General features: G+C 48.6%; 1 protein-coding gene and 1 long non-coding RNA gene across 6 annotated transcripts; one reads left to right on the forward strand and one right to left on the reverse strand.

The window, feature by feature from the left end:
* The first annotated feature begins 3199 nt into the window (after positions 1 to 3199).
* DEDD (death effector domain containing) lies at positions 3200 to 23952 on the forward strand. Of its 5 annotated transcripts, none has more exons than XR_014786284.1 (7): positions 3200 to 3261; positions 4718 to 4779; positions 11156 to 11563; positions 14435 to 14542; positions 18393 to 18539; positions 19096 to 21713; positions 21955 to 22400. XR_014786284.1 is itself a non-coding variant. In XM_084823971.1 (7 exons), the coding sequence occupies exons 3-7, from the start codon at positions 11239 to 11241 to the stop codon at positions 22072 to 22074; spliced, it is 813 nt and encodes a 270-aa protein (XP_084680097.1). In that variant the 5' UTR covers positions 3200 to 3261; positions 4718 to 4779; positions 11156 to 11238; the 3' UTR covers positions 22075 to 23952. The 5 variants fall into 5 exon arrangements, 4 of the variants coding, with proteins under 4 accessions (XP_084680097.1, XP_084680096.1, XP_084680094.1 ...); XM_084823971.1 differs by having other exon boundaries at positions 19096 to 19208; positions 21955 to 23952; XM_084823970.1 differs by having other exon boundaries at positions 4659 to 4779; positions 19096 to 19208; positions 21955 to 22408.
* Positions 21700 to 22406, reverse strand: LOC146334180 (uncharacterized). Its single transcript, XR_014786287.1, has 2 exons — positions 21970 to 22406; positions 21700 to 21869 (listed from the first exon to the last, which is right to left on the reverse strand). It is a non-coding gene; the product is annotated as an uncharacterized LOC146334180 (long non-coding RNA).
* Positions 23953 to 24008: the final 56 nt, after the last annotated feature.

Below are 24008 nucleotides of genomic sequence, written 5' to 3' on the forward strand. Positions count from 1 at the left end.
CGCATTTGTTACTGTGTATCCGGCTGGAGGGTTGCGGGGAAAGCAAGCGTGCGGCACGACGGGCGGGGGCCGTTAATTCTTCCTCTGGGCCTTAGCAAGCATTTGCTGGGGCGGGGGGTCCGAGGCTACTTTGTACAGCCGCTGCTTGCTCGCTCGGACTTCGAAGAGCCTCGCCTCTCTCGCGTTCATCCCGGCTCTGGTTCTCTGGTCGAATCTGAGCCTTTCAGGCCGCAATCCCGACCTGGTGCCCACCCCCAGAAGTGTTGGACTGCAGCTCCCAGCAACCCCAGCCAGCATGACTCGCTGGGGGATCCTGGGAATTGTAGTCCAACACACCTGGAGGGCACCAGCTTACTTACTTGGAGTAAGTCCTACTGAATTCAATGGGATTTACTTCTGAGTAGATATGCCTAGGATTGCGCTGGGAGAGACTGCAAAGCAGCTGCTTCTCCTCCCTCCCTCAGCTTTTGGTTTCATGAATGAACCGCAATATGCTTAAGCCCCAGCACCAATCTCTGGGTTGGTTTGTGTTTTAAAATGAGCCCCGCAACAATCCTATGCACACATTTTTTTTTACCTGGGAGTAAGTTCCACTGAAACTGGTGGGACTTACTTCAGAGTTAACCTGTTTAGGCTTCCCATAGAAGGATTTGCAGTACAGCTATTTGGGCTGTAAGGGGCTGTAGCTGAGAACACAGATCATTCCAATTAATCTCTTGACCCAATATTTCCTTCACTATTCAATAGCATAAGTAGGGAGGGAGGAAAGAAGTCATGAGGGCAGGGCAACAACAAAAAGTTCATGTTTCTTGTGTCTCTGTCATCCTTCTTTGGTAAGCAATATTTCTGTTTCAGATCATTTTCCCCTTGGTTTCTTTTATAATTTCTTAGAGGGTTAAAAGTAGCCGACTTACTATTTTAAAGGTGTTTTTTTTAAAAAGCTTTAAATGCCTTAAAAATGCAATAACCATAATGGGGGTTCTGCCCCATATTTTGATAGCCCAGTATTTTAATAATTAAAAATCATGTTAATGTATTTTCTCTCCACCATAAATTTTAACATAATGGACAATTTTACATATGCTACTATAAATGGGAATGGTATATTAACCACCAGATTTTCTTCCATAGACCATTATTTCAAATAAGCATTGGAGAGTATCCAATGTTAGTCTAACTTAAGTCCCATTCAATTGAATAGGTTTACTTCAAGCAGAGTAACATTGGATGCAACCTCAGTTTTTCCTTTTTGATTCAGCTGCCTATCTTTCCCCATTTCCCAGTATGTGGGTCCTCTGTTATTTTTAGAAAATTCCTGAATCTGCATGGTTTACAATGAAGGAGCTTATAATCTTATAAGCAGGGACAGCAGAAGAAGGTCAAATAATTCTCATAAATTAGCATTCATCTGTGACCTAACAAGAGATCTTGGACTTCTGCTTAGAAGTGTAAGGACTGTCACCTTCAATTTTAAAAAGTGTTTATTTCTGGTAGCTGCTGGAGGAAAAATGGGACATGAGTATTAATAGCAATTGTCTGTGTTCTCCAACTGGGGCCACTTATAGCTTTAGAACCCTTTTCACTGAAGCATCAAACAGATATAGTTGCAGGATGCTTATCCATACGAGCCAACTGTCCTGTTTTCTGGAACTTGTCACTGGTAAATCATTGTCCCTATTTTTGCCTTTGGGGAGTGCCTTGTTAAAATGTTAAGCATGACTGGTGATGTCTTCTCCAGGATTCAGTAGCCTCCCTAGGGTTCTAGAAATTAAATGTCTGAGTGGGGAGTGGATGCATCTTGTCCCTGGTGCACATGATGGCAAATGTAGGCATGAACATTAATACACCGAGCAGTGCACCACCTGCCATTTTACACCAGCTGTTGAGGTCTGTTTTGAACTGTTGATAAGATTGTAGGATAATTTTGTTGGGGTGGGGGTGGTGGATATGAGAGCACTTTCCAAGGCTCAAAAGGGTTGTCACACAGAAGAGGGCTGCAATCTGTTTTCTATCATCCAAGACTTCAGGACATGAAATAACTGGCTTAAGTTACAGGAAAGCAGATTTCGGTTGAACATCAGGCCAAACTTCCCAGTGGTCAGAGCTGTCAGACAAGGGAGCCAGCTGCCTAGGGAGGTGGTAGTGGGTTCTCTGTCACTGGAGCTATTCAAGAAGAGACTGGGCAGCCGTCTGGCAGGGATGCTTGAAACCGAAGTCCTGCACTGAGCAGGGGGTTGGACTTGATGGCCTCGAAGGACCCCTTCCAACTCTAGGATTCTATTATACATGTGTTAATTAGCTTGCCCAGTGCTGGGTTGTTTGTGTTATCAGCATTATGTTTATTTGTATATTATCAGTAATAATTTTTGTGAATGGTTGCTGTTAATAAGTTAGTTGTCACTGTACTTTCTGCATCGCATTTCCCTTTGACCTCACTATTTATACACCTACACACACGTGTGTGTGTGTTTGTACACACTGCAACTGAGGAGAACAGTGCAGTCAATGGAAGCATAAATGTTGGGCTCGAAGGTGCCACAGCTCTCTGCCTCCGCTGCCAGCACGGCTGCCCTTCTGCAAACTGCTGCGGAAGTGCAGAATCGCTGCAGGCGAAACAAACCCAGAAAAGCGGCTTCAGCAGCGGAGGGGGAGGACCGCAAAGTAATCCTTGGCGCGGACATGAAGGAGCTGCAGCCACGTCCCTGCTTTCACCTGTGGAATTTCGGAGCGTGCTTTCCTAGCCGCTCTTTCCTTCGTACGGCGCTAGTGCGCAAACATGCCCTGATATATTCGCGCGCACTCTGCACATGCTCAGAGGCACGCCAGCCACTCTTTGCTCCCCCCGGGCTGAGCGCTGCGGGGGAGAGCCCGCCCCCGGCGGAGACCGCGCCCACACCCCGCGCCAGTCGTCCTCCGTCCGCCCCGCCCTTTTCCCCGCCCACATGGCGCCCCGCCCCTATGCTCCGCCGCCGCAGCGAAGCCAGCCCGCGCGCCCTGCGCAGAGATGGCCGCCACGCCGAGGAGCGTGTTTGCCCTCAGTTTGCCCTCGCGCAAGATGGCGCCGGCGGCTTCGACGCGGCCGGCAGGAAGTAGGTCGCTGGGTCGGGGATGCCCGGATGTGGGCGCCTCGGCCTCGGTCGGAGGGAGGTGCCGGTGGCCCGGATGTTCCTCTCGCTCCAGCAGCGGCCGAGGCTCGGTCAGAACCGGGGGGAGCGAAGCGGATGGAGCCGACATGGCTGCCCCGGCGGCCCTGAGGAGAGAGTGAGCGCGCGCGCGCGCGCGGCCCAGGCTGCCGCGCCAGGCCCGGAGCGGGCGGGGGCCCGAGGCCCGGCTTGGGGAGGGGGCGGCGGCGGCGGCACCCCGCCCTCGGCCCAGGGGAGGGGGCTCCCCGCCCCTCAGGAGTTGCCCCTCAGAAAGTTCGCCCCCTCCCCGGAGCCGGGCGAGGGAGGGCCGGGCAGGGGGCGGGGAGTCGTCACTGCGGGCGGGGGCACTTCGCCTCCCCCTTGGAAGCGCCCCCCTTTCCCCCCGCTGGGCGGGCTTGCTGCGGGGCAGGGAGTTTGGCGAGGGGGAGGGGCGGGGGAGGGAGGGGTCTTTCAAACAGCCCCCCACACATACACACACAGACCCCCCTTGCCCTGGAACGTGCTTTGGGGAGCGGGCCGTATTGGGGCGCAAGGCGAGGGGGGCCGACGGGGGCCGCGCCTGTGCTGGCGACGCGCTCGCGACGCGTCGGCCCCGGTTGTTCCCCTCCTTCAGGCGAAGGGCGGGCCGCGGGGAGGCACAAGGAGGGGGCAGGAGAAGGGGTGGGAGAGGCACCGTGGGGTGCAAGCGCCGGCCGTGGAGCTGAGCTGAGGCGCTCCGGGGTTCCCCTCCCTGGGTTTCAGAGAAACACGTTTAGATATTCTTGCTCTTCATCAGCGGAAATACATGCTGATAGGCTGCATGTGTAGGAGTCAGCAGAATTGCTTTGCTGCTGATAGATAGATAGATAGATAGATAGATAGATGCGGGAGAATGAGGGGAAATCGTCGTGGGATCTTTACCTCGAATAACAGGCTGTTAACACGTTAAGCATCCGATAATCTCTTTCACGGGTAGCTGCGTATTTTTAAGAGATGGAAAGTTGGAGGCGGCTTAAAGTTTAATAACTTTCCGCTTTGCGGGAGAGGGAGAACACCCATCTTCTGGATGAAATGGTGCGATTAGGCAGAAAGAAAAGCATTAGATGTGCATCAAAAATGTTTGTATAGGCTATCAGAAATGGTAGTCAAGTCAAAAAATAAGTTTACATTTTTAATATTTTTGATTACACCCCTGTCCTGAGGTTATGTCAAAATCTTTTCAACTTTTTTTTAAAGTATCAGAGTTGAGTGCTAAGAAAGCGAGCCTTGCTAGTGTTAAGGGTATAAGGGTCAAGAAGGAGGAAAAAAAACAAGTTTCCTTGAGCTTAATCGGGCAGTTCCTGGCTTCTTCCCATTCATGTGGATTTTCTTTTTAAAGTCAAAGAGAGATGGAGAGGACAGCTGTTCCAGGATTGGGCCACTCATGTATTGAAAATTTAGCTTTAGAATAAAATATACCTGTTCCCCTCAGCTGTATATGAAATCCATTTGCCAAGAATTTTTTTTTGCTCTGTTCATTTTTTTTAATTTAAAAAGTAACACAAAGTGGACTAGAGACTTCGTATGCTCACATTTGGCCCTCTGTGCCCCGCCAGCTATGCAGGATTGGATCTAAACGTGGCAAAAAGGGAACCTCAGGGAAACAAGAAGACATAAGGTTGGTGTACCTTTGTTGTCATATGTTAAGTTGTGCCAGACTCTTCAATATCTTGCGTGGTGATTCATCCCTTTCCGTTGCTCTTCATGTTGCTTATTAACATAAGTAGAGCAAGGCAGTGGCTGCTTGGATGCCTTCCTGTTGACTGACCTGCCCTTTTGTGTGGAGCATGACCGAGTTTTTGGAGCTGTCAAGGAACAAGTAGCTGGAAAGGGAAAATCTCCTTCCAGAGTATGGTTCTTGACCTCACTTTATAGGAGCTCTTAAGAAGAGTGGGGAAACTTGGTTAGTGTAAGTGAAATTAGCTGTGTGTTGCTTTTTGCTTGAATATATTGGATCAGTGTACACTATATGGGCCCTGCCTTAATTAGTTTCTGTGTGACCCCTGTTGTGATATTAGAGGATTCTTATGGTGTGCTTGGAGTTGATTTTTTTTTTTTTAAAGAATAGGGGGTTTAAATATCAGCTCAGTTATGGACTCACTGTGACCTTTTAGCAGGTCTCTCCCTTTCTTCTTCCCCTCTGCTTCAGCTCCTAATCTGCATAATTGGGTCCAGAGCTCAGTGGCAGGGGGTCTTGCTTTGCATGCAAAAAGTCCTTGGAATCTCCAGCAGAAAAGACCTCAGGCAGTAGGGCAGGGAAAGACCTGCCCTGGCCCAACACCTTGCAGAGCTGCTGCCTGGCCATTCTAGATTGTCTCCCCTTCCAATGGTTTGAGTGAGGTTGCTGGTGTAGTGGTGAAGAGCATGAACTGGACAGCCGTGGGTTCACATGCATTATCTCGGTTATCCTTGCAATAATCCTGTAAGGCAGGTCACTATAATTACCCCCATATTGCAGATGGAGGGGCAGAGGGGGAGAGATAGTGACTAGCTTAAGATCACTTATAGCTCAATCCTAAACATGTTTACTCAGAAGCAAGTCCCAGTTTTTATAGACATTTAAGCCCCACTCTCTTTGGTCAAGATGCATAAGACTGCAGGCTTAGTGAGTTTGTGTCTAAGATGAGATTTGAACCCTGTGGCATCCTGGCTCACAGTCTTGGCTCCTTCACCTCATCAGCTCTGTGGTTTCTGTGCTCTTGGGATGCCCTACTGTTGTGTTTTCACGTGGGTTTCCGCAAAGATAAAAAGATGAAAGCTTTTCAGGAATGGAAAAGCCTACTTAAAGTGCTTGAAAGGAAGTGTAAAAAATATGCGCATCGTTGAAGCTTCCACATTTCTGCTTGCTGTGGCAAGTATGCTTCTGCCATTTGGCCAGCATGACAGGTCCAAGCCTCTGCCCCTCCTCTCCCACAAACCATGAAGCTACAGAGGTGAGCCAGCATCTGTTAGTTGCTCAGCAACCCCCACCAGCAAGTGTGCAGGAAAGGCTGAGGGTAGTTGGACAACTGAGCAGCTAAGGTGCCTGGAGGCCAAACTAGCAAGCCCCCTGACTCCCTTTCCTGTCCTGCAGCTCAGAGTGCTTCTGCCAAGCATCAGCCCAGCCAATGCGGGGGTGAGAGCAGGAACTTGGGAACCACATTTTTTGACTTGGCTGGAAAGGATGACGTTATACCAGAAGTCACCATCAGAGAACATCATAATATTATCTTGCTGTTTAACTCAGTACCTGTGGGAAGCAGAAGAGCAGGTCCCCTCCCTTCGTTTTCCCTTCTAGAATCCTAAAGAATAATGAAAGGCATCACAAGCTAAAGGGGATAAAATAACGGAAGTTCTACCGAAGTCCGGGGTGGGGAAGCTGTGTCTCTTCAGATGTTGCTAGAGTCCAATTCCTGTCATTCCTGAACATTGCCTGTGCTGGCTGGGGCTGATGAGAGTTGGAGTCCAACAATTTCTGGAGGCCCACAGGTTCCCCACCCCTGCCCTAAGTGGTGCCTCAACCATACTTTTCACCTAAGCTCAGAGGAGGACAGCAACTGGCTAGAGGATAAACAGAAGCGGTCCCACCCCAAATGGGGCTTCTGAGTCGCACAGCAGAGCTGAATGAGAGGGAGCCTGGTTTGGTTTTATCTGGCTTGGTCTTGCATAGAATGCTTAATTTATGGAACCAGAGGTTCTGGAGTTTCCATTCTAATTGCAGGTATGTTGGCTGGCCAGGCTTACTCTGGAGGGAGAGGCAGTTTGTCTATGCTCAGAGGCATACTTTTTTGCTTGTATTGAATTATACCGCAGTCTGCTAGGTAAGAAGGTCTCGGGCCTTGTCTAGTTGTCGATCTCACCCAGCAGTGTTTACTTTGGCAGTAGCTCTCCAGGGTCTCAGGCAGAGTCTTTTCCTGCCTGAGATCCTTCAACGGGTGCTGCCAGGGGTTGAACCTGGGACCTTCTGCATGCACAGCAGGGACTGTCCCATGAGCTATGGGCTCCCCCAGTGTGGAATGTGTCTGTATGGCCAGGGTTGTTCCCTAATGTTTAGCTTTGCTTATACCATTATAATTTTGCAGCTTTCCCTCCCTTGCTTGATATGGGAGCAAGAGTTCTCCCTTCTTGACCATCTTATGGTTTGAACTTCTGGAATGTCTCTTTTCTCCCCCCCCCTTATTTGTTGGGGAGGCGCAAATTTGATCTCCAGTTAGAACACCAAATTAACACCCCCAATTCACTTTCCTAGATTTGCTTTCTAGATCTTGCTTCATGACTTTCCTCCAAATCCTGCATTGAGCAGTGGGTTGGACTCAGTGGTCTTATAGGGCCCTTCCAACCCTACTATTCTATGATTCTGTGATCATTTTTGCCTTGGGATAGTTCTTGAATTGTAGCATCTGGTGCACCTCAGTTCTAAAAAGGGAATGAATTATTGTTGCCCTTGAAAGCTATCATATTGCAAAGAATCTTCACAAACAGTGATCTTTAGTTGTACATCTAAGGTGGATTTAAATGTAGCATGTGAATATGAGCAGCACGTGTTTGCACGCACCAGGATTGTACGGGGTATACCCATCAGCGAGCCGAGGGTAGGCTGCAACTCCCTGCCAAGCATACACTTGGAAGCAGCCCAGCCTGGTTCACTGCTGTGTAATGTGTGAAATGGTTCTGCAGGTTTTTTTAGCAAAAGCAGGCAGGGTGTCTTTGTGGCCTGGGGTTGTTTTATTTTTTAATTTATATTTATTTATTTATTACATTTCTATACCACCCAATAGCCAATCTATCTGGATGGTTCACAAAAAACTAAGAAGAGGTTTTAAGGCATCACTGCTAATAACCAGCTTTGAATAGAAGTATTTTCTCCCAGTCATAAAAAAGCTTAATTATTCATTACCAAACAATATACCTTTTTACTCTGATTACATTAGTGACAGTGGCAAGACACAGAGGGATCTCATTTTGTATCCAGTTCAAAAACGTGACTACTACATAGCAGGCAAATTAGCAGAGAATGATGCCTTGTTCCTGTGAACTTCAGCCAAAAAATGGGATCCTTTCCCCAAAATACATCTGAACAACTTGGTTATCATAATAACGGCTGTGCTGGAACTGACAACCTGCTTGATTGGCAGGCTGCTGCACCCCCACCCCTCTAACCCTGAGTAGGGGGACCCCAGAGCTAACCTGCTAAAGCCTGCAAATCTACACTAAACTCTTTGAGGTAAAAAACTCACAATTCAGGGGCCACATGAAGAGTTGCAACATGCAGAGCATCTTCAGGTTATTGAAGGAGGAGGTGACTGGAGGGACCAGAGTGACAAAGGAATAAAGAACCATATCGCCATTGGCTAGAGTGAGCGGAGGTGACCACCCAACAGGTTTCACCAATTAGAGGAATGGCACGTAGGCAGGAAGACCCTCTTTGCACCTTTTAGGGCTAGGAGATGGAACTAGGAAAGTGTTCATTCAAAGAGTTGCCTTTAGCTATCTCTGTCAGACTTGATACATCAGAAGGCTTCTTATTTTGTGGATCTGGAAGCCCCAGGAAAGACATGATGTATTCCAAATGAGCTGTGGATGCTTGTAGCTCTAAAGAAATAGACACTGAAGGGCAGTTCCACCTCACAGTCACTTCATGGGTTATCTTAGTATTGGAGATTTGAAATGGGAGCCTTCAGGAGTCTTGACTTAGCATTCCACCAGAGGTCATGATCGAGCTGAGGAAAAGCTGTGAACTAGGTCAGCAGCCTCATTCGGTCAGAGGTAGAGGGTGTGTGACAGTAAATGGGGATAATCTGGGATCAGGGTCAGAATCAGGAAGTTGTGTGGAAAGTGAATCATGGCAGGGCTCTGAACCTGAAGCAGGAACTGCCAGTGGATGGGTCTGGAGTCGCGGGGGTCATGCTCCGGATCCCTTCAGGCAGGCTGATTGCTTACCTTTTAACCCAGCAGACTCTCCTTGTGTTCTTGGAGTTGAGGTAGGTAGGGGAATAAAAGTGGATTTTCACACACATGCCACACAGTCTGTTTTGACATGAGCTTTTCAAGGACTGTCGGTAGAGGAATCAAGTGGTGACAGCTTGAACCAGAATGAAAGGACGGGAGGGAAGGAGGGGAATAAAAGGCATGGGGTCCTTACGTGTCAGTGGAGCTCACACATCTGGAGGGGCCTCAATTGGGGAAGGCTGGCTTAGCGTACACTAGCTAGCTATTATTTGTGGTTGCCACCAACATCTCCCTCTCCTCCCCCGGGTCCTAGCTCATGCAGAGGACTTGGCAGAGAAGCAAGGTTTGTGTCTGGAGAAGGGAAGAACCAGCAAGGCTCTTTTTCGCACAGCTCAGAAGGGAATTCCTTCCCTGGACCCAGAGTGACTGAGAGCATGGTGGGGCGGGGCGGGAATCTGTGCTGTTAGGGCATCCTGCTTGCTGGAGGGCCAAGGGCCCTCACTTTGGGAGAGCCAGCAAGTGGTTTTGTAGATCCCTTGGGAAGTGATGAAATGGAGCTTGTCCCTCGCAAGCTCTGTCCTAATCTGAGAAGTTGGCACCAAGCAAGGAGAGTTTCACTGTCTTCCTTACTGATGGCAGTTTCAGCTAAGCTCCGCTGTACTTAGCAAGGGATTGTCCAATAGTGCTGTAGCGTGAGGGTTCATTGGCACTGTGGGGAGCAGCGCCTGTCACCTAGGAACATAGGAAGCCGCCTTAGGCAGAGTCAGACCCTTGGTCCATCTAGCCCAGTATGGTTGACACAGACTGGCAGCAACGGCTGTCCTGAGTTTCAGGCAGAATTCCTTCCTAGCCCTACCTGTAGATGCCGGGGATGGAACCTGGGACCTTCTGCACACGAAGCAGGGGCTCTGCCACTGAGCCACAGCCACCTCTGGCATTGTGTCAGAGGCTCCTGTAAACACATCCTCCAACAGCAGTCTGAGGTAGCTGCCATGAGGCAAAGCGTGGGGACGCTATCGCGGACAGGGAGCAGAAGATACAGATCTGGCAGAGAAGGCACAATCCGCCAGGAAGGGCTCCTGAGTGAGGCGAGCCTTGCTGAAATGAAGGGAGCGACCCAACACCATAATAGTGCCTGTTCCTTTCAGTGAAGCTTGCATGGGAGAACTTCCCATTGGATTGTGCCCCATGTTAGGCAAAGTGTAAGCGTGTGTGTGTATTTCCGTGACAGGCACCAGATGGCTGATTCACAAACAGCAAAAAATAAAAAAGTGCATTCCGTTAGTGTTCTGACTAGTGATGGGTTACCTCCCATCCCCTGGTGAAAGCAGGTAGCTACGTTATGGCTCAAATTGGCCCTTATAGCTGTTGTGCATCGGGGGATCAAGGCTGAATGTGTATAACCTGAAGCTGGGTATGTGCAGCTTTGGCCGGCTCATTCACAGGAGTTTCTGCCAGCTATAGATATTGTTTGTAAAGATAATGCACACCACCCATTCGATGTAGAAGCTGTTGAGGTCGGGCCCCTCTAACGGGTAATGAGTCAAGGAAAATTTCATTCAAAAAACTCCCCCAAAAGGTTGACTGTAAATCTGCCTGCTCAACTCTGCAGCTCACTGTGCTGGCCTAGGACCACCTGTGCTGGCCTAGGACCAAGGCTGCTTAGGCCAGCCTTCCTCAACCTGGTGCCCTCCAGATGTGTTGGGCCTACAACTAGGTGTGTAACAGCAAAAGCTTTGACCTCTAGATCTCTACAGGTCCGGCATCCCTAAGAGATGATGCCACCTCATTCTTCATGCACTCTAAGACTGGCAGAGTGTTCTGTCAATACTGCCATCAGTGTGCTAAGCTTAGAAAGCAAGGTCCACAGGGAAAAAATAGCACTCCCAGTTTCTGTACCTGTATGACTTGAAGAGAGTGGGGCAGTACCTCTTCTATTCTCCCATGGGTGGTTCAGGTGGGTCTGCAGCATAAAATACTTCTGCTTCTTCTCCCCTCCTCCCCCCCACAAAATACAACATTCAGCATACAGAGCTCTGAACAGATGTTGTCTTTCTCTCTTGCAGCGTCCCAGTTTTAGGAGCTCCCTCGCCCGCCTCAATTTCCGTGGAAACTGGGTGGCCCAAGCCCGGCCCGGCTGCCGCACAATATGAACACCTTGAAACGGAGCTGCACGCAAGCTTGGCCGGAGGAGGAGGGTGATCGAGAGCACGGCCTCTACAGTTTGCACCGCATGTTCGACATTGTGGGCACCCACCTGACCCACCGTGACGTCCGGGTGTTGTCTTTCCTTTTCGTGGATGTCATCGACGACTACGAAAGGGGGATGATCCGCAGCGGTCGGGACTTCCTCTTGGCGCTGGAGAGGCAGGGCCGCTGCGATGAGACCAACTTCCGCCAAGTGCTACAGCTGCTGAGGATTATCACCCGCCACGACTTGTTGCCCTATGTCACTTTGAAGAGGAGGAAGGCTGGTAGGTTGCCCTTGGCTTGGGCTTTTTAAAGTGGGTGTGCGCACCTGATCCTGAGGCACCCCCTTTGTGCCAGCTGAGTATTTATGTATTTATTAGATGTATTAGCTGCCCATCTGGCCACTAATAAATCTGGCTAGTTAAGAAAACACAGAGGACCTTGTCCAGAGATCTCTCTAGTTCAGCATGGTGTTTCTGGTATACTGCCTCTGACCATTTAGCTCTCCTGCCTAATCATCTGTGCTAGATCTGTCCTCCATATGCATCTTAAGAAATGGCTTTCTGGACCAGACCATACATCCACCTTGTCCAGCATTGTGTTCCTGGCAGTGGCCAGCCTACAGTTGGGCCTGCTACCTGTCGAGAAAGCTTTGTACCAGTATTGTCATATATCAGCCTTCCCCAGCCTGGTGCCCTCCAGATGCTGGGAGTTGTAGCCCAAAACATCTGGAGGGCACCAGCTTGGGGAAAGCTGTCGTGTAACCAAAAAATGGTCAAAAGCATTAACGTTACAAGAACAGAGAAGATGATAGTTGACAAGTTTGATACCGAGGCTAATTACAAAAAATAATTAGGTTGTTTCACAACAATGACAGCGACTTTTAAAAATGTATTGAATCATTTCTTTTATGACCCTTTCTTCTCTTCCCCCATGGGAGCTCATGGTGATGTGCATAGTTCCTCCCCTCCGCCACTTTATCCTCACACCACCCCTGGGAAGTGGGCTTGGCTGAAAGGGTGTAACCGGGCAAGGCAACCAACCAAATGAGCTTCATGGCTGAATGGGGATTTGAACCTGGGTCTTCCAGGTCCTAGCCTGCCACTCTACCTACTAGGCCACTGATGGCCACTTCTGCTCGGATTTGGAGGTCCTTGTAGCTGTAGCACGTAGCCAGTGGGGGAAGCTTTGCCGTACGAATCGTTTGCCCCTGAGTGCTGCAGGCTAACTGGCAAACCGCCCTCCCTCTGCCCTTGCTAACAAATGACACTGTAATGTTGGGGTCTCCCGAGTGGTGCCAGTGTGCCCACAGAAACCTCTCTTGGTGCCCACCAGGCTCCATGCCCCTCCTGCTTTTCATTTTATTAACTGTTTTCTAATTAAAACGTTCTTTTAACCAGGAGGCTGGCTTGCTGCAAAGCAAAGCTCTGCCGTCCAGCACCATCTTTACTTGGGTTCAAATGGGTGGTTTTGTGTTTCAGAGCTCAGACCCCACCTCTGCCTTGTAACCAGGTTCTTGGGCAAGTTACTTCTCTTTTAGCCTCACCAGTTCGGCTTCTGGGAAATAAGTGTTTTGTGACCTGCCATGTACCGCCTTTGTCACTCATTTTATGAAAGGGCAAGGTGGCCCATGGCAGCCATTTTGTGAGAGTACCCACAACCCTCAAAATCCCAAATTTGCCCACCAACCCAAAAAGGTTGTGGACCCCTACCATAATTAATCCTTTTTTGCTTTTAAAGATACAGTGCCATCTTCACAGTGGCGTTCTTGGAATATTTGGCCAGAGTCAAATAATAGGCAGTCACTTGACCAGTGTGCCAGCCGTAGGCCAGCCAGGTGCTTCTGGGAAACCCATGAGCAAGAGGTGAAGCTGGTGGCCTGCCCCCGTCATTGGTTCCCAGCACTTGGCTATCTGTGCTAATCACCACCCTATGCAGAGTTTCCATTTTGAACTCCCATGTTTGTTTACACAATTTATAAACCACTCTACAACTAAAAAAGATTTCCGAGCGGTAAACAGTAAAGTGTGTGTGTGGTGGTGCAGGGAGATATAAAAAAATAAAAATACTTACAATCAAGTTAACCAATAAAACCATGGCTGATCATTCAGGAAAAGCTCGTTTAAGTAGAAATGTCTTTAGCAGATGCTCCAAACAAAGCAGTGTTGGCGCCTGCCTGATATCAGCGGGCAGGGAATTCCACAAAGAGCAGCCAGTGCACTAAAAGCTGTACTCCGAGTAGATTCCAGGTGGACCTCAGGCCCATGCAGAGCCAGCAGCAGCCTCTCATCCAATGGCCTCAATGCTTAGGCCAGCTGATACGGGATAAAGCGCTCTCTCAGATGTCCTGGTCCCAAGTTGTTTAAGGCTTTACACACCAAGAACAGAACCTTAAACCTGGCCTAGTGGCAAATAGGCAGCCAGTGCAATTCCCTCAGCAAAGGTGAGCCCCTGACAACAGCCCGGCTGCTGTATTCTGCATGAGCTGCGACTTCTGGACCCACCTTGAGGGCAGCCCCACATAGAGCATGTTGCTGTAGTCCAGTCTTGAGGCTACTAGGGCCTGTAACCATAACCAGTGTAATGCAGGGTTAGGCAATTTGGTGCCCTCCAGGTGTTTTGGACTACAAATCCCATAACCCCAATCAGCATGGCCAATGGTCAGGGAGTATGGGAGCTGAAGTCCCAAACATCTAGAGGTCACCAGGTTGCCTGCCTTGGTGTAAAGCTTTGAGAAATCCCTCCTACATTGACTGTTTTTTGGCTCTGACAAGAAGCAACAACTCTGGCACTTGGGACTTCTGGAAAGCCTGCTTCCACCAGTGCCTGGTCCATCCTCAGAACTGATTAAAAAACGAATGTAAGTTGGCTTCCCCTTCCCATTTGTTTCTCTCACTTAGGGGAAACTTCCAAAAGGAGCTTCAAAAAGGCATCTTGGTAAATCGTTTGTACCTTTCTTTTCAAAGGCCAACACTTTATCCTATTCTTTCTTTCTCTTTCTCACAGACACAGAGACACACACACAGTTAAGTTCTCCCTTTGAGCTTTGCAAGCCAGTGTTCAAATCCCATCTCCTTTGAGTGTTCATCTCAAACCTGTTCTCTTCCTCTGCCGTCCCCCTGCCCATTCACACACATGCCTCCTTTCTCTTGCAGTGTGTCCAGATCTCGTAGACAAGTACCTAGAAGAGACTTCCATTCGCTATGTGACACCACGGGCCCACAGCAGCACAGAGCACGTTCCTGCCCACCAACACAAATCGGGTGAGATGCCATGAGCAGGCAGATGTCCGGCCCCTTTGCCAAGCTAGCTTCCTCGAGGGGTGTCTCGCCCTCCGTTTGGGGGTGTCTGTGCTTTGGGCATTCCTGCCCACTGCATTCATTCTGGCATTTTTGGCCTAAACAGAAATGAAGAACTAATGTTTTGGACAACTTCAGTATGTGTTTGCCCTAGAGGCTGTCCTCACTGGCCACAGGCACTTGGTGGTTTATGAGCTTTATTTCTACATCCCATCCAGAACCAGAGTTTTGGATGAAGAGAGGAGGGGCCTTTCCCAGCCCTGCAACCTGCTTCAGCTGTGGTGACAGCAAGCCTGTGGTGCTTCCAGTATCTGTGTGTTCTTGGCAAGTTTCTAGTCTTCATGAAGGCAGAAAATGGCTTAAAGGACAAAGGCCTTGGCTGTTGAAGGTTCTGAAATGAAACCATAAGGAATAGGGCTTTTAGATGTTCTCTGTCATTTCTCCACAGAGTCTTATCAAACTTAGGTTCCAAAATACAAGGGCTGGGATGTGGGTGGGCAGTATATTTACTGTTCAGTACTTACATTTTATCCCACCCTTTCTCCAAGGAGCTCGAAATAATGGTTTGGTTCAGACATAGTGCTAACCCATAGTTTATTTAACCCATGGTTTGTTGCCCTACCTGGGGTTTGTCTGGCAGATGATCAAACAAGCCACATTTTGTTTTCTCAATCCCTGGGTTGTTTGTTTCTCTCTTCCTTTGCCTGCTCCCTCCATGTGTCCCAAATGTCCTTAAGGCACTGTAGTACTAACATATAGAGCGCTGGTGGGGGGTTTTACTGCTCTTACCCACCAGCTCTGTAGCCTGGTAAAACAATCCATGGTTCTGGGTTCACATGTAACAGCAACCCATGGTTTAAGCAACCCAGAATTCACCACCCAACAACAAACCACGGCTTCTCTTTCAGGGTTGTTCATGGTTAACTGACCATGGTTTGTTACTGCACACATTGCTAGTTCGTGCATCATGGCAACCGAGACCTCAGCAACCCCTACCATGGGTTAGTGTTATGTGCAAACCAGTGTGGCTGGCTCTTCCCCACCCTTTTCTTTTTATCTTCACTGGTAGCTTAGGCTAAGAGAAGGCAGTTAGCCAAGGTTGATCCTTCAGATACACCAGTCCCAGGCTATTTAGGCCTCCGTTTCCGAGGGCAGTGCAAGTGCTACCTTTGACCAACAAACTGGCAGATTCTTGAAGCACCAGTAAAATGAATGCAGGCAGTGCTGTTTGTCCCAGTTAACAGCCTAGTTGTACTATTGTGAACCAGTGGGCACTTTTGAGCAGTTGGAGGTTATATTTAATGTTGCTGTTGCTAATAAGCTTAATATTGGTCACATACCTGATCTCTGAACAAGCCCTTTAAAAAAAATCACCTGACAAAATGAATTTGGGATTATAATTTGGGATATCGTAAACTATTCATGTCCTTAAGGCAACCTTCCACAACCTGATGTGTTGGACTACACTCTCCAGCATCCCTGACCATTGGCCATGCTGACGGGGGCTGATAGGAGTTGGGAGTCTAAGACATCTGGAGGGCACCAGGTTGGGGGAGGCTGCCTTAATGTGATCTCAAGAGCTTTCCAGACATTTGACTTGGAGTTAACAAAGTGCCCTCAGTGGGGGAGAAGGACTGAAATAGAGACATGCATACCCCATGTAAACCACCCTCAGCACCTGGAGGGAAGGGCAGGATGCAAATGTGACGATGCTTCAGCCTCTGTCAAGGACTGAGCGAGTTCCAGCTGTTCAGCCCCCTTGTCTGAGAACCGCTTGGGATTGCTTATGAAGCAGGATATATGTTTTATCTAAATACAGTGCCTTGCAGAAGTGTTTACCCCCTTCGACTTCTCCACATTTTGTTGTGTTACAACCTGGAATTAAAATGGATTTAATTGGCATTTTTACCATTTGATTTACACAACATACTCACCATTTTGAAGGTGCAAACTATTTTTATTGTGGCACAAAAGTTAAACAAAAACAAACTGGCATTGGTTGGTTGCATAACTATTCACACACACACCCCAAGTCATTGCTTGGTAGAAGCACCTTTGGCAACAATTACAGCTGTGAGTCTTTTGGAGTAAGTCTCTGCCAGCTTTGTGCATCTGGATCCTGCAATTTTTGCCCATTCTTCTTTGCAAATTGCTCAGGCTCTATCAGGTTGGATGGGGACCATTAGTGAACAGCAATTTTCAAGTCTTGCCACAGATTCTCTATCAGACTGAGGACTGGGCTTTGAGTGGGCCATTCCAAGACATTCAGGTTGTTGGTTTTAAACCACACCACTGTAACTTTGGCTGTGTGTTTAGGGTTATTGTCCTGCTGGAAGGTGAACCTCTGCCCCAGTCCCAGGTTCCTTGCAGACAGAGATAGGTGTCCCTCTAGAATATCCCTGTATTTGGCTCCAGCCATCTTGCCCTCAATCCTGACTAGCTTCCCAGTCCCTTCCAGTGAAAAGCATTCTCACAACATGATGCTGCTGCCACTATGCTTCACTGTGGGGATGGTGTTCTCAGGGCAAGAACACATAGGATTTTGTGGTAAGGCCAAAAAATGCAATGTTCCAGAGACCAGAGAACCTTTTCCCACATGCTTGCTGTGTCTCCCACGTGCCTTTTGGCCAAATCCAAATGGGATTTGATATGGGTTTTTCTCCAGCAATGGCTTTTTTCTCGCCACACTTCCATAAAGCCCAGCTTTGTGGAGTGTCTGGGTGATAGTTGTCCCATGGATGGTTTCTCCCATCTCAGCTGTGGATCTCTCTGGCTCCGTCAGAGTTATCATTGGCCTCTCGGTTGCTTCTCTGACTAACGCCCTCCTTACCTGGTCATTGAGTTTTGGTGGATGGTTTTCTCTAGGCACAGTTGCAGTTGTGCCATATTCTTTCCATTCTGTAATAATGGATTTAACAGTGCTCCTGGAAATTCATAGTTTGGGATTTTTTTTTAACCCAACCCTGATTGGTGCTTCTCCAGAACTTTATCCCGGACTTGTTTTGATAGCCCCTTGGTCTTCATGGTGCTGTTTGTTTAGATATGCGCTCCAACAAACTCTGGGGCCTTCTAGAAACAGGTGTATTTAAGCTGAGATCATGTGACACTTGAATTGCATGCAGGTGGCCTCCATTCAGCTAATTATGTGACTTCTGAAGGCAGTCGGTTGCACCAGAGCTTATTTAGGGGTGTCACCGTTGCGGATTGTCAGGTGCCTTTTGTTCTGTCGTCCGCTCACCGACTGATGTGAATATTTTTTTTCGTCATGCAGAAAAGTACGTAAATAATTACATAAGTATTTACATAAGCATTTACATCATTTACCTTGGTATGTAATATTTAGTGTATTGTCCCCCATTCCATTCAACGTTTCCTCAGCAGAAACTTAACGTATTTTCCTACAAATTTATATGTGTAAATTTCAGGGAAGTAAAAAAATCATCCAAACGTCCACAGACTCTGCGCGGCCTGAGGGGGTCACTCTGCAGTGGATCCAAGCTCATTTTAGTCTGTCTCGATTTTCTCCAGCATCCCTAGTCACAGCAAAGGGGGTGAATACTTATGCAACCAACAAATGCCACTTTGTTTTTGTTTAATTAACTTTTGTGCCATAATAAAAAAACATTTTGCACCTTCAAAGTGTTAAGTATGTTCTGTAAATCAAATGGTAAAAATGCCAATTACATCCATTTTAATTCCAGGTTGTAACACAACAAAATGTGGAAAAGTCAAAGGGGGATGAATGCTTATGCAAGGCGCTGTCAATAATAGCTGTTAGGCCTGGTCTGTTAGCTATGATGTGTCTGCCTTCCAGTGCCTCCCCACCATCCGCTGGTCTGCTGTTCCTCTTCAGGACCCCAGATCTGTACCAAGCGATCTGGCAGAAAAAGAGCCTTCCTCAGTAACCAGCAGAAAAGGAGGAAGTCGGTGACGCCGGATCCAAAAGACAAACAGACGTGCGGTAAGTTTCCTGACAGCTGGCACCGTGCACCCAAACACTCATGGTTTGAATCCAAGACCCAGGATTATACAGCTTCTCCTAAGTGCTGTGAAACTCCTTCAGAGCCTCCACTAACCTCCGTTCTCTGCCCCTGCCTCCTCCAGGCCTCCGTCTCCACCTACCTTCCTTCTAGGTTCCTCTTTCTCCACCCAGTGCCAGTTCTGCACTCTTTCTTCAGCCCCCTGGCCTTTGAGCTCTTTCTCCCTCAGCTCCCCTACCTTCCTGGGGCTCTTCCTTGTCCTTGACTGACTTGGGGGGGGGGGGGGTGAGCTTTTCCATCCCAGCTAAACTGATAACTTCCCCTCCCTTGTAGAAGCTGACCTGCAAGACAGCCTTTTCCCTGAGCACCTTCCCTTGCCTCAGCTCAGCGCTGGAGGCTTCACTGGCCCCAAGCGCAAGACAGTCTACAAGGCCTGGTTCTGACATCATGCAGAATGTTTGCGTTCAAAGCTTGGCTTTGGCTGTTTTGAGCAGACACCTTTAACCTGCTTCCTGTCTTCTGGCATTTTCCTTCCAGACATCCGCCTCCGAGTCCGAGCGGAGTATTGTCAGCACGAGACAGCCCTGGAGGGCAACGTCTTCTCCAACAAGCAGGACCCCTTGGAGCGCCAGTTTGAGCGCTTCAGCCAGGCCAACACCATCTTGAAATCCCGGGACCTGGGCTCGATCATCTGTGACATAAAGTTCTCGGAGCTCACGTACCTCGACGCTTTCTGGCGCGACTACATCAACGGCTCACTGCTGGAGGCCCTGAAGGGGGTCTTCATCACGGACTCCCTCAAGCAAGCAGTGGGCCACGAGGCCATCAAGCTCCTGGTCAACGTGGATGAGGAGGATTACGAGGTGGGCCGCCAGAAACTCCTGAGGAACTTGATGCTCCAGACAGCACCTTGAACCCTGCCTGCTGTTGTTTCCCCCCCCTCCTCTGGCAATCCTTTGGATGGATTTTTTTTTCCTTTAAAAAAAAGGAAAAATCTCTCAAGGGAATGAAACCTCGAGCTCCTGCCATGTACTGAGTAACTGTAAGACCTGTTTCAATGTGAGGATCAGTGCTACAGTTGGTTTTTCTTTTTCTGCCCATTGGGAACTGAAACAGGAGACGGGGAGAATTCTGAGAAGTCTGTGGGCCCTGCCAGCAAGGTAGACTGAAGGCCCCTTTCCCTGAAGGTCAGCTCAGCATCTTTGGCCACTGCGAGATGCTCCTCACACCTGTCGTCTTTCCTGATCATATTCTCTCTTGTGCTGTCAATTTCTTTCTCTTTCTTTTTTTTAACTGTTTCCAAAAATTAGGCTGTCCTGTGGTGCGCTATTGCCCCCAAAGGTCTAGACAGGTGTGGCGAGGCCCAGAAGGCGAGACTTTAACTTATCCCTTTATATTAAAAAGAAGCAAACCTAAACGTTGCTGTTCTTGTGACAGGAAACATCTTGTGCCAGTATTTTTCTCTGAAGCTGTGAGTTTGTGGGCAGGCGAGGAATTTGGTGTCTCGGGACAGAGACGGAAAAGCGCGCTTGCGCTTCAACCAGAACCATCCACCCACCCCCACTATGTAGCAATGTTCTCAAAGCGGCTCCAAGTCCTGCCGGTTGGATTGAGGAGCTGTTATGCAATTGAGTTTGGTCGGGGAAGGGTGTGGATGGAAGTGGCCCTCACCTGGAGTGTCTGAGGTCCAAGCGTGAGGGATGCAAAGGCATTTTGGCCTTGGCTGCTGCTGCTGCTCTGAAATCCGCTTCTGGGAGGTGGTGTGTGTGTGTGTGTGTGTGTGTGAGAGAGAGAGAGAGAGAGAGAGGGAGGAAGGGGTGCTTTTTGTGGCTTGGAAGCCACCTCTGAGCCCACCTAGCTATGCTGAACTGAAAATGGCCCTCAGGTGCTCTCCTTTCAGCCCCCACACCAAAATGCGTCCCTGAGTGGAGAGAGTTTCCAGGCCCCCCCCTCTGATCCACTGTGTGTGCCTTTCCCTCAACTGTTTGTAGAGGGAGCGTCTGCCTCCAAAGATGACAGAGAAAGGAATACTCCTTGGGGTCTTCTCTCTCCTCTCAGAGACTGCGGGAACCCCACAGGCAGCCCCATCCATCTCCTGGAGAGGCTGTTCATGGTACAGATGCAGCAGACAGGGTGGTGGTTGTTTGGACCGTACCATCTGTGAATGGTCATGTCAGATCAGAGCCCAAAGGACAACAAGGCCCAGTCTAGAAATTTCACCCCTGTTCTGTGACCAAGTCTTTGGATCCTCTCCATTCCTCCTTGCTTGCTGGATTGTTCTGCTCTTTCCAGGACTTACTCTCCAATTTCTGGACCTGAGTTAGCCCTAGGCTGCTCCCCTAAGAAGGCTGCAAAAAAAAAGTTCTTGTAGAAAGCCAGCTTTGCAAAAAAAAACAACAACAACAAAACAGAACAAGGGGCAGGGGTGTGGGAGCTAAATCGGATCTTGCTTTCGTTCCAGTGGTGTTGAGCACCATAGCAGTTGCCTCCCACTTATTGTCTTATTTTTAACGATGCCATTTTGAAGAAGCTTTTTGGAGCTGCTGGGACAAGCTTCAGGCTGAGTATTCCCAGTGCAGGGATGAAAGCAGAGTGTTCTGGGGTGGAGCCCTAGTGGCTTATGGGAAGGGTGTAAAAATACAGTGTTATTGGTAACCCTGCAACAGAAGATGGGGCCCCTCTGTACACACCCACACCCTTTTCCCCAAACAGTATCCTTAGGGCCTCATGCTGATAAAGCTAGAATCCACTGACTGCCTGCTCCAGGAGATACAGTTGGATTTCCTTGGGCCCCATTAGTGGGAAAGCACCAGTACTTTATTATAAAAAACTAACCATGCTTTGGGAGGAGGAAAAAGTGTTCAAGTATCCAAATCAGCCATCATAAGGGATTGTTTTGCTTTTCTGATTTTAAGAAATTAGCTACGTTCCTGAACGTATCTTCCTGCTGGGTGCTTCTGTTCAACTACATTCAATAATGAGAAAGCTTCAGCAAGCGATAGCCTTGCTCCTAGTTTGGGACGGCTGTTCCAGGAAGCAACTGACTTTGGTTTCCCCCACCCCTTGGGGAACGATCTTTGTTAGCCAAAGGGCATATGAGTTTTCACACTTGATCCATATGAATTTGTTTTATGGTTCCCCCCGTCTTGTTTTCTGTGAATTTCTGGGAAAGGCAAAAAAAATCCTGCTTTTTAAAAGCCTAATAATAAATATATAAAAGCAACCAACAGAGGTTTCTGCCTAGCCTTCTCTTTGACAAGCCATGTTCATGCATAGTGAGCATTCAAACATGTAGCTCAGCTTTCCCCAGCCTAATATCCTCCAGAGGTGTTGGACTACAGCTCCTATCATTCCCAACCAGCATTGCCCATGGTCCACACTGCCTGGGAATGATAGGTGCTGTGGTCCAACACCTCTGGAAGGCCCCAGGTTGGGCAGGCTGATGTGCTCCATATGCAGCCTGAAATGGTGCCAGTCCAGGGAAGGCTGTGCCCCTTTAGTCTGCCGACTGCCTAATCCAGCCCGGAGCCGATCTCAGTTCCCAGCAAGCTGCCGCCCGGTTTGGGCAGAATGTTCCCCTTGGCGTGCGAGTGTCCAACACCTTTTAATGCTCTGCAGAGGGTCTCGCAAAGTATGCAAAGGCCAGCCCGCCGTTGTGCACCCACACACACACAGTTGCTCCCTGTTATTTCAAGACAATTCTGGCACAAATTTGTGTAAAATCTGTGACTTCTGTATTTTTTTAAAAAAAGGAACTTCCAGTGTAACTGGTCATAATCCCAGTGTAGCTTTGTTTTCCTCCAAAAAAAAAAGGAAAAAAATTAAAAAAATCTTCTGCCTTGTATTGTTGCTGCTGTTCTGGGGATCTGTGCTTTTGCTCACCTGTGACTGTCGTATGTATAGGAGGCAAATCTTGTTCAGGCTCTTGGTGAAGTGGCTCTCGGGCGCAGGAGGTTTTCCCCATCGCAAGGAATGTCCAGTTTTCCTTTGCAGAGGGACAGCCATGCTAGTCTGTCCCAGAGCAAACGTCGCAGCCTTGCGGCACCCGAAAGATGTCTTGCGGCACCGACGTCTATGCCCAGTTGTCTTGTATGTGTACGTATCTTGGTTTTGCACAGAAATGTCAGATCCACTGTACTGGTTGCATCCCGTGGCTGTTTAGCTGCACTGTTTAGTTTTTTTTCCTATATACCTGTGAGTGTAACATGTCATCTGCCAACTGGGAATAACCCTTCGCTAAATCTGATGACGTGGGCTTTAGTCCAAGGACGTTCATGCCTCAATGCAAGTATGTTTAGTCTCTCAGGCGCCACAAGACTAGCTTCCCTTTTCCCCTGTAAGTTCTTCTAAGTCAGGGGTGTAGAACCCCAGGCCCGGGGGCCAAATCCGGCCCACCTGGGGGTCCCGGTCTGGCCCTCCAGGGTTCCCCAGATGGCCACGCCCCTTTCCCCCAGCCACCCATCATTTGGCGGCTTCCCAGCGTTTCTGCAGTTCTCCCACCATTCCAAAAGGTTGAAATGCCTCTCTGAAGGCTGAGTGACGGGCAGCAGGAGCTTTCACCTGCAACAGGCTGGCATTTTTTGCATTTTGGCTCCACCCCTTTTGCCTTCAGCCCCGCCCACCATTGGAAAATAGAATTTGGCCCTGAGGCTGAAAGGGGTTCTGCACCCCTGTTCTAACCTTTGTGGCTTGGGTGGTAGGACAGTAAAAGGTGTGGGGAGCAATACCTGGCTAAAGTCACAATTCTCTTCAGGGTCAATTTGATTTTTAACCAAGGCCATTTAGGCTGCAATCCTATGCACGTTTAGACAGAACGAAGTCCTACAACTCCCAGCATGCCCTAGCCAGCTGTCCAAACATACATAAGATTGCGCCTTAAAATATTTTAAGTCTGCAAGAACGAGACTGATTTAATTCAAGTTTCCTCATTGGCAATTCTTCAGATATTTCCTCAACTTCATCATTTACATTGTTCAACTCAAATGTATCCAGTTAAAGACACTGATTCAGTTTTGAGATTAACTGCAGGGCTAAGATGCTTCTATTTCGATTATTTACTATAAACCATAGAGTGCATTTGGAAGGGTACCTGCTGGTGGCAAGCAATCTCTCAGCCTGGGGCACTGAGGCTGTGCCCTGGGACCACTGGCACTTCCGTTCAGCAACCCCTTTTGCCATGGCCGTGTCTCGGTCATGCATGTCTGTGCAGCCCTCCGTTTAAGGCTGTTTGAACAGTGATGGTCCCAGGACCTAGAGAGCTCTGAACTGGCCACAGAATGCCAGGAGATTTATTGTTTTATTTATTTAATGTATTCTTTAATTGCTCCCTCTTCAATGAGTGCTTGGGCCGATTTACAATAAAACCATAAAAAATAAAATGTGATTCAAAACAAAGCGGATAAAATTCATTACCATAACACAAGTTTGGGAACATTCTAAAACCAAGGACT

This window comes from Heloderma suspectum, chromosome 17, assembly GCF_057233095.1.
Source record: "Heloderma suspectum isolate Gila_16-S chromosome 17, 16-S_ref, whole genome shotgun sequence".
NCBI classification, from domain to species: Eukaryota; Metazoa; Chordata; class Lepidosauria; order Squamata; family Helodermatidae; genus Heloderma; species Heloderma suspectum.

Coding starts and splice junctions, on each gene's coding strand:
- DEDD (XM_084823968.1), top strand. CDS start 11,239: ATGAACACCTTGAAACGGAGCTGCACGCAAGCTTGGCCGGAGGAGGAG. Junction 11,564..14,434: donor TTTGAAGAGGAGGAAGGCTG/GTAGGTTGCCCT, acceptor TTTCTCTTGCAG/TGTGTCCAGATCTCGTAGAC. Junction 18,540..19,095: donor AAAAGACAAACAGACGTGCG/GTAAGTTTCCTG, acceptor TTTTCCTTCCAG/ACATCCGCCTCCGAGTCCGA.